Here is a 15,139-nt window from a genome sequence, read left to right as displayed (position 1 = left end):
TCTGAATCATCTTCCTGTCTGTTTTACCTCTGTAATTTGTAGGCAGCATTCTGAATTTTCATGGTTTGTGAGTCTGCAGAGACTGAAAGGAAATAGCTCTTGGGATGTGTCCCTTTCACCACACTGCACACGTCTGTGCTGTGGTCATCTGTTGGCACAAGGGAACACAAGCTGTGGCTGAAGTTTAGGCTTGAAGATACGCTGAAGATATGTTGTGCAAATGAAGGGCACAAATCTCATCCAGAGGATAATGTCTTACCCTGGCAGCCCATAGACTGGAAGGTATGCCTGCCTTCTGTTCTCTGGAGCATTGCACAAGTCTGATCCTTTGATGCCAATGGGATAGTCCAGAAGGATTTTGACCAAGCCAAGGCATAGTACTGATATGACCCAATCCCACCTATGCCTGCCTAAAATCTTCTGGAGGAAGGTGAACTGGGCATGTGAAGTAAGCAGGAAAACTGGCAGAAGATCTCCTTCCAAGTGAGCATGAGCTTGCAGGGCCAGCCCCTGCTTTCTGCATTTGGTTTGAAGTTGAATGCGGGTCGGTGCCTGGGGTGCTGTGCATGGCTCCTCCCTCTGGCACCCTGTTTTCTCGGCCAGGAGGCATTCATTCATCTGGGCAGGGAGTTCAGGCTTCTGTTGGCGGTGTGGCTCTGCCAAAGCCCGCTGGATTCAGTTGCATTCTAACGGTTCCCATGGCTTTTGGTTCAGGCCCAAAACATTTTCTTATTTCTCCCAATACTCTGTTGAACTTTGAATTTAATTCACTTGTTCATAATTTAAATGAGAAAATAAGTATAAAAAGATGTCTGTGAAACTATATTTGCTACATCTCTGTGGTCACAGGGAACTGCATTTTAACTAATTCCATGGCCCATGAAATATTAGATGGAAGGAATCAAATGGAATGGAAAGGACTGGAATTGAGTTTCTCCTCTGCCTCCATATGCAATTGCTAGGTGATAAGTAAACACTTAGGTGCAACTGATGTAATCTTGCAGTTTCAAATGCAAACACAAACAATGGATGAAGAAAGTAATGCAGAACAGTTGCTATAGTACCAGTGTTTAATCAATGTGCATAACAGGGTAAACTAAATTGTTTGTTTAAAGTTCAATTTATTGTTGGTAGGCTACCTGTGAAATTACTCTGAAACCCCAGATAAAATTCCAGTAAATTCATCATCTCTCTCTCTCTCTCTCTTTTTTCTTTCTTTTTTTTTTTTTTTTTTAAAGTCTTCTTTCTTTCCTTGAATATACTTTTGTGCATGGTAACTCAGCCTAGCAATAGACATTTATCTTGAATGATCCCATTGAAAGATATGTAATACAGGTATTTAAATTTAAAGCCAAAGGGAAGAAGAGCTCTCTTATTGTGTTAGTTAAAACATATTCTGCCTACACAGATGAAAGGTCACTATGAATATATTATGCAATATGTATCTGATTGTATACATTTTACAGATGTGAATGAATATAGAACATTAAAAAATTAAGCCTAATTAAGGCTACTGTCACACTGCTATTTGTCCTGCTTCCCAAGGGTTGAAATAAGGTAAAATTATGCTAAGAACTATATAAAAATAGATTATGGATGCTTCAGTTTTGTGTTCAACCCTCCTGTTTTAGGTTCAATTTTTGGAAGAACTGACCTTTAGTAACTGCAATGACTGAGCTCTGTTCGCTTTCCAGAGATGTGTGGCGTATCTTGGGTACAGCAAGGGAGGGCTTTGGTCTACATTGTCTGGTTATCCATGTTTATTGGTTTTACAGTTTTTCACCAATAAATATAAGAGAGTTGCAGTTTGTTCACTTCAAATTGTTACATGCATGCATTAAAGAGAATCTTCAGCATATGGAACTGAGAGCTGGAAAAAACTGAAGAGGTTCTTGCATTTAATTTTGGTCCCTTTTATATTGCTCTGGATACAGAAGAAGCCATGTACCTTAAATCTGAGATCATTAAATAGGAAAAGATTAGCAGAAGTCTAGCACAACCAGTCCGTCCACTAAAACAGCACAGCCCCAGAAGTCTGTTAGACTGAGTGACATTTGAGAGCGATTGCAGCACAAGATGACCAGTCTCTTTAATATCTGGAGAGCACTTTATGGTAAAATACATGTAGATCTGTGTCTTTAGCTTTGACCTGCATAAGTTAATACTGAAGTGGATGGTGGTTTTTTCAGTGTCTTATTTCTAAACTAGGTGAGGCTGGATTCTTGAAAGAGAGGCACTGTCCTTCACCTCTCAGCCATCTTCTGAAATCCCAGTTTTGATGAGTACTCTTTTTCATCCTTTCAGCAGCCTCTGCAAAAAGGTGGTAAATAGATAGCAGCTTGGTGGGTGTATCGGGACTGTCATTCATGCAGACAGAATGGTGTAAGAGATGACTGCGCTTGCTGGCCTTCTATACAAACTCTTTGGTTTCCTGCAGAGTAGTTTTTTGTTTGTTTGTTTGTTTGTTTTTTAAATTTAACTTGAGCAAATCAGTCCCATAGAGTAGACCCAATGATTTTTGGTAAAATGAAGTAGCTGTTTTTAGAGGGGAAAAGTATTCTCATCAATGCTAGCTGCATTTTCAGACAAACTGCTACGATATGGTAACATCCAGAAAAAAAGTGTACTAGAGTAACATATGCTTTGTAGCCTATAAATATCACAAAAGTCATGACTCTTGCCCTGAACAGTCTTTGTGCAATTGAATTTACAAATATATTTGTGGGACAAGCATTCTTGGATGTTTGTTTAAATAGTCTAGGGTAACTGCTGTGTTTGAAAGAATGGTCCCTGAAGTAGGCAGGACAGTTCCTAATCTTGCTGTCATGGATGGGTTTTCTTGTGTGGCTTGTGAGTTCTGTTGGTGTAAGAGTGAAATGGAGGAAATTGACTTTTCTATTCATGAACAAATTAGTTGTTGGTCAGGCAACATTTTATCAGACATGTAGCTGAATCCCAACTGAGAAAATCTTTCAAAGGAGGGTGAAGATTTAAGCTTACGTTTTTATAGCCAGAATTGAAACTAGTTAGATTTCTGTGTAGGTGTTCCAACTGATGAATTTGATACGCTATCCCTGTGATGGTGGGAACAATAAAGAAAAGGAAAGTGCCATAAAAACAGGTAGAAGCATGGCTTTGGCTGAAAACGCAAATAAGTAGTCATAATCAGAGTGAAGATTTACACCTAATATAATAATGTGTATACCGACTTTCAGACTAATGAAAATATTACAGAAAGTGTCATGTCTTAAGTATGTGTTAGCAGTTTCTGCTAACATAAGTAGACTGAAAATTGCATTTTTGTAATTCATACCAGATATTAATGGCTGAGAACTGGCATTGAGGACTGATATGCTCAAGCATATTACATCAGACTTCATCTGCACAAAGGAATTGGACTAGAAGGCTTCTGGAGGTGCCTCCCAACCCAATTCCAATAACTTGAAATAACCAAGTTATTATTGCAGTTGCAAAAACTGGCAGAAACTCTGGCTGCCCTTTCTGGCACCATTTAGCAGGCAATGGAAGGAAGCAGAGCACGTGCTGGGGCAGTGGAAGGAGTGCAATGGTGCAGGACTTCAGGGAACTCTCTCTCCTGGTGGCTAGCAATAGCTTGTGAAGCTCCAGCAGGGCCTGCTGCAGAAGCATAGGCTGGGATCTCTGTCTGCTGGACTCAGCCAGGAATCCAGCTTCAAATTCTGTATGGCATGGGACTGACCTGCCACAGGTCAGAGGTTATTATTTGGGGCAGCTCTTGTGGGAGTTCTTGGAAGAGGCCTTCAGGTGTGGGCTCTGCTGGAACCTGTGCCTTGGTACTGGTACACTGTTCAGCTCTGAGCGGCTGTACGCTGCATAGAAGTCACTTGTTTCTGATATGACTCTTTATGGGGCAACAAGATATTACTTTTACATAATCTAATGGGTGTTTATATGAAAAAATTCTGGACGTGAATTGTCGAGACAGCATTTTGTACAGCAAACTATTGGGTAATTTTTTTAACTTCAGCAAAAATCTGTAACATGTAGGCTGTCAGGAGGCTTTTATGACATCTGTATTGATTTCATTTCAGGTTTCTTGCAACCTACAATAGCCTTACAGACAAACACCTGGCTGGGTATTTCAGCAATACCAGGATAAGACGACATCTTCAGAGATCAGGACTGGTGAGATTGAAAAGTTTCCTTTTTTGAGGAAAAAAAAAAAGAATTTGTGCTTATTTTAATATTGAAAAGTCAAAACACTGATGGTTCTGTTGTTTATTTGTTAGAGGTACATGTTGTTGTTGGTAAGAATTTGACCAGCTAGCCAAATACATGAAATGATGCTGTGCCAGGTCAAAAACATATGATCACACTGTGACTGAGGGCGGGTTTGTTCAGTCCAGATATTTCCCACTGTGTTATTTCCCAGTGTTGGTTGGCAAGATATCACAGGGCTGTGGATGGGGCTGTAGTGCATAAGTCTGATATCAGAACAGCAGAAAGACAGGTAATACCAAGCTCAGTGCTTAGCTCCCTGTGCTGAGTGGTTTTAAAGACAGTAGTACAGATGAAGAAGTACCACTGCTGGTATTGAGCACATTTTGGGATGGCCAAGAGCCACCTGGGCTATGGAGATGCTGGCACATAGGTGGGTGATGGGTGGTGGTTCCACAGGGGCATGGCTGCTGCATGGCCTGCTGTGCTCCTTGCTGCCAGCTTAATGCTGGAAGGAAAAGTTTCAGCCTCTTGTTCCCTGTTGTCAGACCACAGCCAGCTGATGCCTCTGGTACCCTGACAGCATAGCAGCTGTAAGAAGTGATGATTAAAAGTACCAGCAGGGAAACCGCAGAGACTTTGGCAAGTTGTGTGTTTGGTGCTGCCTTGGGCTGTGGGTTCCCCTTCAGTTTCCACCACCCAGTCCCTGACAGGATTGATGGGGATCCGTAGTTAGATGGTGGGAAAACCTCATGCCAAGGAGCACAGCCTTGTGGAAGTGTAAAAAGTGTTCTGCTTGCACCTATAGCCTCCCCAGATGTTACTATTTCCTTGCCCTTGGTAGCATAGTAGTGTAATGATATTGACAGGCTGAAAGATGTAAGTGGTGTTGCCTGTAGTTAATGTGGACGAACAAGGCACTCATTTTCTGTTTCTCTTCATGTGATGAATGAGATGATTCTTTCCAATTCACGACTCCTCTGTATTAAACAAAGAGATTATTGGACACAGGCGCTTACTTACAGTGGTAGGAAGAGATCACAGGAATAGATGACATGGCGCAGTGTATGTGTAGGATCAAACATTTCAGCTTGGAAAAAACATCAAGTTTTCTTGTGAAAGAGAGAGGACTGGCACTTAAGTCACTCCTAGGTGTGACTCTGTTTAGCAGAGGCAGATGCAACCCTTACAGTGTAGGAAGGCAAGTATTTAATTCCCCTCCACTGAGTTAGGCGACAGTACACGAAGAGTAAGATTGAGCCTCAGCTTTTACGAAATGTGGCTGCTTCTCTCTTGCTCTCTTCATTCGGCTGACAGGGTCCATGGGGTGAGAGAAACTACAGTTCTGTGCTGGGGAGGTGAGTCCCAGCACCACAGCAGAAGCAGAGATGACGGCTAGTGATGAGAAAGTAATCCTCTTGCAAAATTATGCTCTGTGTAGAAATATATTTTATTCTGTCTTCTCTTCTTTTTAGTTACATATTATTTGTTTATGGCAGATCTCAAGGAGTGGAAGAATAATACCTGAGAAAGAATACCGGCTAAATGCTATGAGGAGGGATCACCAGAAATATGTACAGGAGTGCCTGGCTCGGGCCATATTTCTTAAGGTCCTTGACATGGAGGTATGCATTTACTAGGAATGGATAAGACTTTTCAGATTCTTCCCCGCTGACAGCTAGTGGCTGTTATCTAGAACAATTTTTATGCTTGATGTAGCCTGTGTGAAGTCTCCACTGGCCTCTAGTCGTTACCACAGAATCATAGAATGGTTTGGGTTGGAAGGCACCTTAAAGATCATCTAATTCTAACCCCCCTGCTATGGACAGGGATACCATACACTGCCATACACTGCCCAGCCTTGGGAGCACTTGTCATAGTGGCTCACTTACTGCACTTTGGTAGTCACCTTATAAATGGGGCAAGAGGTTAAAGAAAGCATGTAGGGAAAGTTTTTTAGGAAACAGTAGCACAAGTTGCATGCATGGGAGAGATTAGAACCTGCTGAGAGCTGATAGCTTTGGAGTTCATTCCGTCAGATGATAAATCTGTGACACATTCTACGGGATGACAGCTTTATTAGTTAGTATACCTGAATCCACCTATTTCTTTTCGTACATGAGGGTAAAATTACTTAAAATAAATAGATTATAAGATGATATTCACAGGGCTAGTTTGTTTGAAAACTTTTCCAGTCAAGCTAATAAAAAAAATATTGCATATCTTATCTGAGTACTAAATTTGTGCACATTCCTGCTGTGTATCAAGGATGGAGTTAATCACTGCAGCTTTAAAAATGCTCAGTTGGACCCTTGCAAATGTTAAGATACACAGGTATAATGCAAGTGGATTGAGTCAATAGCAGTTTTATAATAGGATTCAATGAAGCTAATGACCAGGGAACAGGCAAGTGATAAACAGAACAGAAACAAGTGTTCTTGTATTCATTGATATCTCATTATGTCTCTTAATGAGATTCGTCTTTCTCTTACATTAATAGCGTCATCATCAGCTGGAAATAAAAAGGAAACTTGAAAATTCTATGAGGAAGGAGAGGGTTCTGCAGAAGAACAAGGTAAGGCTTGAGTGCTACTGAGTGCTGGTGGGACATGGCAATTTGGCTTTGTTAAATAACAGCCAGAATGAGTTAGACCGGAGATTTAGTGAGCCAAGTGTCCTGTCTCTGATGTTTATGGGACAAGTACAAGAAACAGGCAAGCAGAAGATGATCCTGCCCCAGGTTACATCTCCTTCTTCTATCCAGAAATTCAGGAACTTCTGTGCATATTTCTGAGTCCTTTTGAATCTACTTCTGCAGTGTTCTCAGTTGTGGTATTTAATTAAGAGTTGTATGAAAAAACAACTTGTGTGTCCTTGCGTTTCTGCACAATAATTCATTTATCAGCTTTCTGATAATTCTGTTTGATGCTCCATTGTTCTCAGTATGTAAAAGTTAATAACTGTTTCCCTTTTCCAAGGCATTGATGGTTTTACATACCTTTCTCATATTCCTTCTCAGTCTTCCAAGCCGAAGAGCCTCAGTCATTGAATCTTTCATACGTGAGCCATTCCAGGCTTCTCATTACTGTTACAATTTTTTTTAACCTTTTCTAGTTCTACTGTTTCTGGTTTGAAATGGTAAACCAGACCTGGATGAATAATTTAATGTAAGTGTTGCAGTTCTTCTAGTAATTCTAGCCACTATCTGCATTTGATTGTTGCTGAGCACTGAGATCATGTTATCAGTTGTTTGCCTATCCACGTGATATTTACTAGAAACAGCGCGTAAGTAATGAAGAGAGGTTTCAGAAGTCCTTACTCTGGTGTGATGTGAGTAAAGCTTGTTTCTGTGGTTTCAGAGCCATGAAATCCCACAGAAGTCAATGGTTGTTGTCCCCATGAAGTCATCTGAATGTTTAGGGGAAAATTTTTTCTCATTTTGGCTAAAATATCCTCAACATGTTATTTCTTTACTAGGAGCTTTATACATTAAGAAGAATGTATTAAGAAGCTAGCTGCTTCTTTGAGCAGTTGAAAAACAATGTCAAGTCTTTTAGAATTTAAATAATACATTTATGAGCAATTCATCAAGAAAAGAAAAGAGATGTACTTGAAAAACACTAACTCTGGTAATTGCAAAGACCTCATTTACTGACAGAACTTCTGCTACTAGAAGATGGAAGCAGCATAGTTGTTGTAGGGAAGGAGTGTGACTAAGGCATTCTGTTAAGGGACTCTGCACTTGGATAATATTGGTACATAAACCAAAACTGCTTCTTTCAGTGAGAGATGTAAGGGAGATGCCTGTGGATATGTGATCCGTTTCTCTGCTGTGATGCCACATTGATACTCAAGAACCTGGCAGGAATTTGCAGTGTAATTTATTCTTTTCTCACACATTCAGTGATCATCTGAGTAACTAATCTAAAAGGAAAGAAGAAAGACAGATAACTGAGAAAATGAGGATGAGAGACATAGCTCTCTATTTCCAGAAGTATAGTCAGTCCACTGTGGAGCTTTTGAGAAAAAAAAGGTAGGAACGGGCAGCAGTCAGGGCAAGGAAGTGGCAGAGGCAAGCAAATTTAAGAGAGACCTTCAACCAAACTAAAAATTGGGAGATGCACAGAAAAGACATGCAGAAGGCAAGCTCAAACATGCTGTTTGATACCTAATTTTTAATACCTCGGATACATTCATTTTCATTCTTTTAGGTGGAACGGTCCAGAAGATCAGTGGAAGGTGCTAGCCCTGTGCACTCCCTACATCCACCAGTTGGTCCCAGAAGTCATTATGGACTGCATCCTTTAGTGGCTGGAGAACCAGCTAGTCATTCACAAATGGTGAGTTTCATCAAGTGCTTCATATGCTATATTAGCACACATAACAAAAAGCGTGCACATGTACCTATGACATCTGTGCTTAGCCTAGACCACTGATGGTCTGCAGACTGATTGTTGCAGAGTCTCATTCTGCATCACTTGTATTTGGTTTCCTGTTTGCAGGATTCTGTCACTAAGAGAAATCTAGGGAAGCCAGTGTTGCAGGAATGGCACATTAGAATACATAAAATTAATTTTGCTTTGAGATAAATCTGCTTTAATCTTTGCCTTTTATCTGCCATGTCTTTTATGCCAAGCCTTGGCTTTTATCTGCCAAGGTTAGGTATGTATCAGTACAGTAAATGTGGTCAATAAATACTGTGACTGTAGGCAAATTTGCACATGTTGTAAAATCCTGAAAACAATGGAGGTCTTTTAGAAAAAGGAGTTGAAGGGATGAAATAAGATGATGATTCATTCCAGAAATCTTTGCTTTGGAGCTCTGACTCAGAAGCCTCTTACTCTCTGTTAACATGTAGAGAAGGAATGTTAATATACTCTTGAAATACAGTGATTCCAAAGTCTAAGGTCAATGGCCAAATATACATGTATAGTACAGTTCTAACTGGTTCTTCATTTCAATAATGATAACTTGTGCAGACTGAAAAGAGACTTCCTGAATGAACTTCTCTTCATCCCATACAGAGGGCACCTGGACTTGCAGATTATAGTGGTGGACATCCTTCTTATCAACACCGATTCAAGGAGTCTTCTTTTTTTAAGATAGTGAGTTAAACCTTTTTTTTTTTTAAATTTTGATTTTAACATTTTAACTTGATATTCTGAAGGGTATAAAAGAGAAGGATGAAATAAATAAAAGTCAGAAAAATGGTGAGTATTGAACAAAAATAGACATGATTTTATTATGAATTCTCTGTGTCCATGTACTCAAGTCAGCAAAATAGAGCATATTGCTACGGTTTTTATGAGTTCATTATGTTTGTTTCAAAGTTAGACCATGAATGGACAGTAACAAAGGCTAGATTTATGGCCAAGGGTTATTTTGGAAGTTCCAGTTTTTGGATGCTCAGTTAGAGATCCCTAAAAGAGTGTTGCTCTTCAGAAACAGAAGGTACTAGAAAATAAATTTGCCGAAGATACCTGAGCTCCACTCATCACTTCTGATTATCTTGATCAGTGCTATATTTTTTTCTGTATGGTACTGTTCTGCACTGGAAACTAAACACTGAGATTTTCTAGCTGTTTTCTTTTTCCTTTTCCAGACTTCCTGTCGACCACATACAGCTCCAGGAAATATGCAACACCCACTTCGACTCCAGCCACTTCACAGCAGTGCTGTAGTAGGGTCTGTTCCAAAGACTTCAGGCTCTAAACAAAAGTGCCATATGCTTGAAAATGATCAGCAGTTAGCTAGTGGGGTGAGGCCATATTTCATTCTGAAAATAATATATCTTAATGACAGTTTTGTAATATTGCTAAATACTGTAGATCCCAGAACTATATATTTAATGTAGATAATATGCCTATCGAATGTTTAGCAGCTTTCACTGAACTCTCTTATCCTACCCTTAATTTTCAAGACATTATTTTAATGGTTTAATGCCTGGTCACAGCCAGGAAAAATGTGATGACTTCTCTTTCATAATGTAAGATCTGTTATGTAGAGAAAAAGGCAGGCACGCAGTTAACACTGATAACTGAGGAATATTTCCCCACAGTCTTATAAGTTTTCATTTTCATCTACAATTGTGAAGTAGCAAAAACCTTTCTTTTTTTTTGTACCATTCGTCCTAGTAAGCCCCACTAGTGGGGACAGAGAGCAAGAACTCTTTAGAGTAACAAAACAGTCTTCAAATGTACACAGTTACTCCCAGGTGAGATTTGGATTTGTATTCTGTCCTAGAAAACCATTATGTAACTGGCTTATGTTAGGAGTTCCTTGGGACTGGGAGATTTTGGAATGGGACTGTGATCTGCTACCACTGACTGGTGGACACTGTATGAATAGCTCACCTCTGCCGTGGATTTGCTCTGTATTGTGATGGTCACAATCCTTTCTCCAAGAATTTTCTGGCTTTATTTAGTACTGTTATCTACAACTTCCTTGCGAAGGGGAGTGGAGAGGCAGGTGACTTATTCTCTATAAACACCAGAGATAAGACCCACAGGAATGGTGTTAAGCTGAGGCAGGGGAAGTTTAGGCTGGACATCAGGAAGAGGTTGTCACCAAGAGGGTGGTTGCACACTGGAACAGCCTCCCTAGTGAAGTAGTCACTGCACCAAGCCTGTCTGAATTTAAAAAAACATTGGACTATGCACTTAGTCGCATGGTCTAAACTTTTGGGCAGACCTGTGAGGTGCCAGGAGTCAGACTTGATGATCCTTATGGGTCCCTTCCAACGTGGGATATTCTATGATTCTATGATATGCCTACTCGCAAATTATGTGTGATTTAAATGGTTTCTTTAATGCTTGCTACTGACAAAACAACTAAATTAGTTATAGATTATGAAGACATGTCAAAGAGCTCAGACCCAGTGCATGCAATGCTTGCAGAATATTGTGTCTTCTGTTTCAGGACCCCAGTGTTCTGTGTGCATTTCATCCTGAAGGAGGACTAAACCTCCACTACAAATGGGAAAAAAGCATTGTGAACCACACCTCATATAATTGGTGCCAAATCATGCTACTATTGGAAGATTCTGCTTCCTTTGAAATTTGCTTGCCAGTGGAGAGAATACAGCAGTGCTGTGGGGTTGTGCAGAGTTCTATCTGCTTGTGATCAGGACTCTGCATGGTTACTAGTAGTACATGGTTTACAATACTGTGTATATCTATGTGTGACATTTTCAGCCAATCTGATCTTGGTTTCTCCATTTTGCCTGTTGCTTTGCAAATTGGAAAAAAAGGAGTTTAGCACAGAAATGTTTTCATAGAAAAAAATTGTGGAGGTATGAAATTCTAGAAGTATGTGTGTTTCTAAAAGTAAAGAATAGTAAAACCATGGTTAGTTCAATATGTTCAGTAGCTATTTTTGCACGACCAGTTTAACATGGTTAAATTTTTTTTCAGGGGGAGAAGACTGAGTTAAGACTTATGAACTCAATGGAATATGTGACTGGTAAATCCCCATATCGACTCCCTGTTATTAACAATTATGTGATGCCAGTGCCACCTCCCCCTCTACAAAAAGGAGACAAGAGTGTAAAGGCAACAAGAAATGGGATGCCCAGAGGGAGACGATTTCGCCCCCCACACACACCAAATGGCTTAGAGCAACTTTTAACAAAGGTAAGTTGTCTCTTTCTACTTCTCTAAGTACAGGTATATTACCGTCCTCACTGATACATTCAGAACTTCAGGGTGATTTATGAAGCACCCCGAGTGTACGAAAACTTCATCTGTTACACTAGATCTCCAGCCAGGAATGCCTCCTGGAAGTGAAGTTACAGGAACACAGGATTGGAACGGACTATATGGGTCATTAAAGCTGGTCTCTCCAATCTCAGGCCATTCAATGCATTTCAGTCTGAAATCTTTCCTTGCCCTTCTGTATGCTACAAAGCACGTTTCAGCTTAAGCAGCTCAAGGTCTGTCTTAAAAGAGTGAAAGCTTTAGTTTTATGAAGCATGTGTATCATCATTGTGCTCACTTTTTGTTATTGTTGGAAGCTGAGTGCATTTTTATGTATTTTCTGCTGCAGAATTCTGGAGGATTACCTAAGCCCTCATTACGCAGCAATGCATTTATTACCATGATCTTTCTAGGAAAAAGTGTGCATTTATCTCATGATGATGCTGATTATAAAGATGAAGTCAAAGTCTGTCAACAACACTGTGGAGGAGAAAACCTTTGTGTCTACAAAGGCAAGCTGTTGGAAGGAGGTAAGGATAAAGAGTGGAAGAGTTCATTTTGATTCTGGCAACATCTTTTTGGCTAAAATACTGATGTGATATCAAAATGATTTCAACTGTTCTCAGTCAAGATATGTGCATCCAAGGATTTTTCACCATCTGCCTTCAAAGAGAAATCTGGATCTACAGTTTCATAATTGAAATTGAGGTTGCAATTACTTTTGGAAATTATGTTAGAAGGAGTTTAGAGAACTGATTTATCAAAATACTGTTAGATTAGATTAATTTTGTATAGAGATGTATGATTAATAAAATAGTTTTAGCTGTAAACTGTCCATAAATGCTATCTTTTTTTGACTTGCTATGATATATCAATGCATGTTTATTATTCCAGAAAGAAAAGTACCTAGCGAGAGCCCAGTTTCCATCTCTTTTATATGAATGTGACTCCATCAATATCTCAAGGGTTACTCACACTGGTTTATCTCGTCAGTAAAAGTCAAACTATGTTCTGGAAAATTAGGAAGAGGAAATGACTGGGAGATTTTCACTCATGAGAAAGAGAGCTGTACCCCTCATTCCAGCTCACAGAACCCACTGTGTCTGCATTTGCATTTTTACTGGATATGGGAAGATGGTGCAGAGATTCCTGCACTTCAGTCTGTCCACTGGTGTTGTGGATGCATTGCAGTGTGCCCACAGATCTGATTTAAAGATACTCATTGCAGCTTTGTCCCAGCTGTGCAAGAAGGTGTCCTTTGTGTGTCCTCCTGTTGTTCTGTGCTACATTCATACCTCTTAGGGAACCTGCTGGCGTAGTGTGGCTTCCTCCCTGCTTGTGTGTGCTCAGTTTACTTCGGAAGGATAGCATGAATTGTAATTAAAGGCACTACAAATAAGTCTCTCTTGGAAGGGAGCTGGGTAGGAGCCTCAGTGCTCTTAAAGTTTGTATGCCTAACAGTGCCCTTGCAGAGTAGCTTGAAAAAACTCCAGAAACAGTAGCTTTCAGCTGCTTAGTGTTGCTATGAGTAAGATCATATTACTTCAGGCCCAGAGCCACTAATATGTGTGGAAAAGTCATTTTTTTTTGAGATGAGAGTCTCTGGTTTCTATTAATGCTGTAGCAGCAAGTGGCTAAACTGGTGATGTATTAGCTTGTTGCAGGTGTGCCCATCCTGGTACTTCTGGGTTGGAAAGAGATAAGACTGTTGTGTTTGGAGGAGAGTAGAGTTTTACCAACTAATACAGCTGAGAATGGAAGAACCCGACCTCAGAGGGCTGGATGCTCTGGCAATGATGTAGATGAGATGCAAGAAATGCAGTGGGCTGACCATAAAGCATAACCTTTTTCTTTGAACTCTCATTTCTGTGGTTTCAGAGACTTTCCAGTTTGTCTCAAAGAGGCACCATGGTTTCCCATTCAGCCTCACCTTTTTTCTCAATGGGATGCAAGTGGACAGGTTGAGCTCTTGCTGTGAGTACAAACATCAGAAGCGTTCCAGGCTGGGAGGCAGACATGGATACTTTGGGTTTCTTAACGTGGAAGGAGCATCTCCTTGCTATAGGTATGGAGTCACATGCACTTTTTTCACAGGGTCTTAGCAGCCCAGTTTTTAGAGTATTTATCACTTGTTTCCTGTTTTTAAATCTTTCTGGCATTCCACAGCTCTGTAGAACCTGGTCAGTTTCTGAGTACCCCTTGCAACGTGCATAATTAAGCTTACCCTTCAAACTCTTACGTTCAAGGATGTCATCAAAGTCAGCTGACTTTTGTGCTGCCTCTTCAAACACTCTGTGGAGTTCACATAGCAAAGGACAATATTTGCATCATATCACTTCATCTGTCAGCTTGTCATGAAGGCATTCAGTGCTTCATCAACAGCAGAGTTTGGAGGAATAGGCGTGGAGTGGTATAAGCATGCCACCTTCATGTTTCTGGTGGAAGCGATAAGGAATATCAAGAGTGCTGTTTAGTAAGTTGTAGTCTTTGGGGTTTTCTTTGTGATTGTGATAAAAAGATCATTTATTATTAAACAGCTCTGCCTCTAAAGTGTAATACTCCTGGCTGCAGAATATGGCAGTATTGAATGTTAGCCATGTTCTGAAAACAAATCCGTGCAGAGAAGAGTTCCATTCTCTTGGTACAGAGGTTGGTGCTGTGAGAAACAACTGGTTTTGCCAAGAAGCTTTAATTTTAGCATAATCTTCCTTAAACTTCCTTAAACTAAAATAGGTTAGATGTAGACTAGACATTAGGAGAAAATTCTTCACTCTAAGGATAGTGAGGCATTGGAATATGTTGCCAAGAGTTGTGGATGCCCCATCCCTGGAGGCATTCAAGGTCAGGCTCGATGGGGCCTTGGCCAACCTAATCTAGTAGGTGGCATCCCTGCCTACGGCAGGGGAGCTGGAGTTAGAAGATCTTTAAGGTCCCTTTCAACCCAAGCCATTCTATGATTCTATGACTGAGTATCTCAAAGGTCCCTGAAAAATACCAGGAATAATTAAAGTCTCTTCTTAGAAATTGGCACATTTACATTTTATGCCTGCAAAACTAAAAGATTTCTAGACTTCTTGATGATGGGATATTCACAGTAGTTTGTAAACAGCTGTAATGTGAGAGGAATTACATTTAAACTTTAGATATGAAAAGCATTTTAGGTGGAGGAAACGTTTTTAAGACATAGGTGTCTATGAAGAAAATACAATTATCCACAGAGACTTAAGATTAGTTAGAGTGAAATTCCC

At 40.1% G+C, this 15,139-nt stretch overlaps 1 protein-coding gene across 1 annotated transcript in view; it reads left to right on the top strand.

Annotated features, from left to right (window-relative positions):
* Nucleotides 1-15,139, top strand: part of ERICH3 (glutamate rich 3) — a gene marked incomplete at both ends in the record, with an annotated part of 33,342 nt that overhangs the window by 6,102 nt on the left and 12,101 nt on the right. Inside the window, 9 exons of the mRNA XM_084528295.1 lie at nucleotides 4,071-4,164; nucleotides 5,697-5,822; nucleotides 6,698-6,772; nucleotides 8,409-8,537; nucleotides 9,222-9,302; nucleotides 9,800-9,955; nucleotides 11,610-11,828; nucleotides 12,241-12,421; nucleotides 13,770-13,956. Of these exons, the coding sequence (XP_084384421.1) occupies nucleotides 4,071-4,164; nucleotides 5,697-5,822; nucleotides 6,698-6,772; nucleotides 8,409-8,537; nucleotides 9,222-9,302; nucleotides 9,800-9,955; nucleotides 11,610-11,828; nucleotides 12,241-12,421; nucleotides 13,770-13,956 (1,248 nt within the window). The remainder of the gene's footprint in view (nucleotides 1-4,070; nucleotides 4,165-5,696; nucleotides 5,823-6,697; nucleotides 6,773-8,408; nucleotides 8,538-9,221; nucleotides 9,303-9,799; nucleotides 9,956-11,609; nucleotides 11,829-12,240; nucleotides 12,422-13,769; nucleotides 13,957-15,139) is intronic.

The sequence above is a fragment of the Aythya ferina genome, assembly GCF_964211825.1.
Source record: "Aythya ferina genome assembly, chromosome: 8".
Taxonomy (NCBI): domain Eukaryota; kingdom Metazoa; phylum Chordata; class Aves; order Anseriformes; family Anatidae; genus Aythya; species Aythya ferina.
This window is presented reverse-complemented; position numbering and strand designations above follow the sequence as displayed.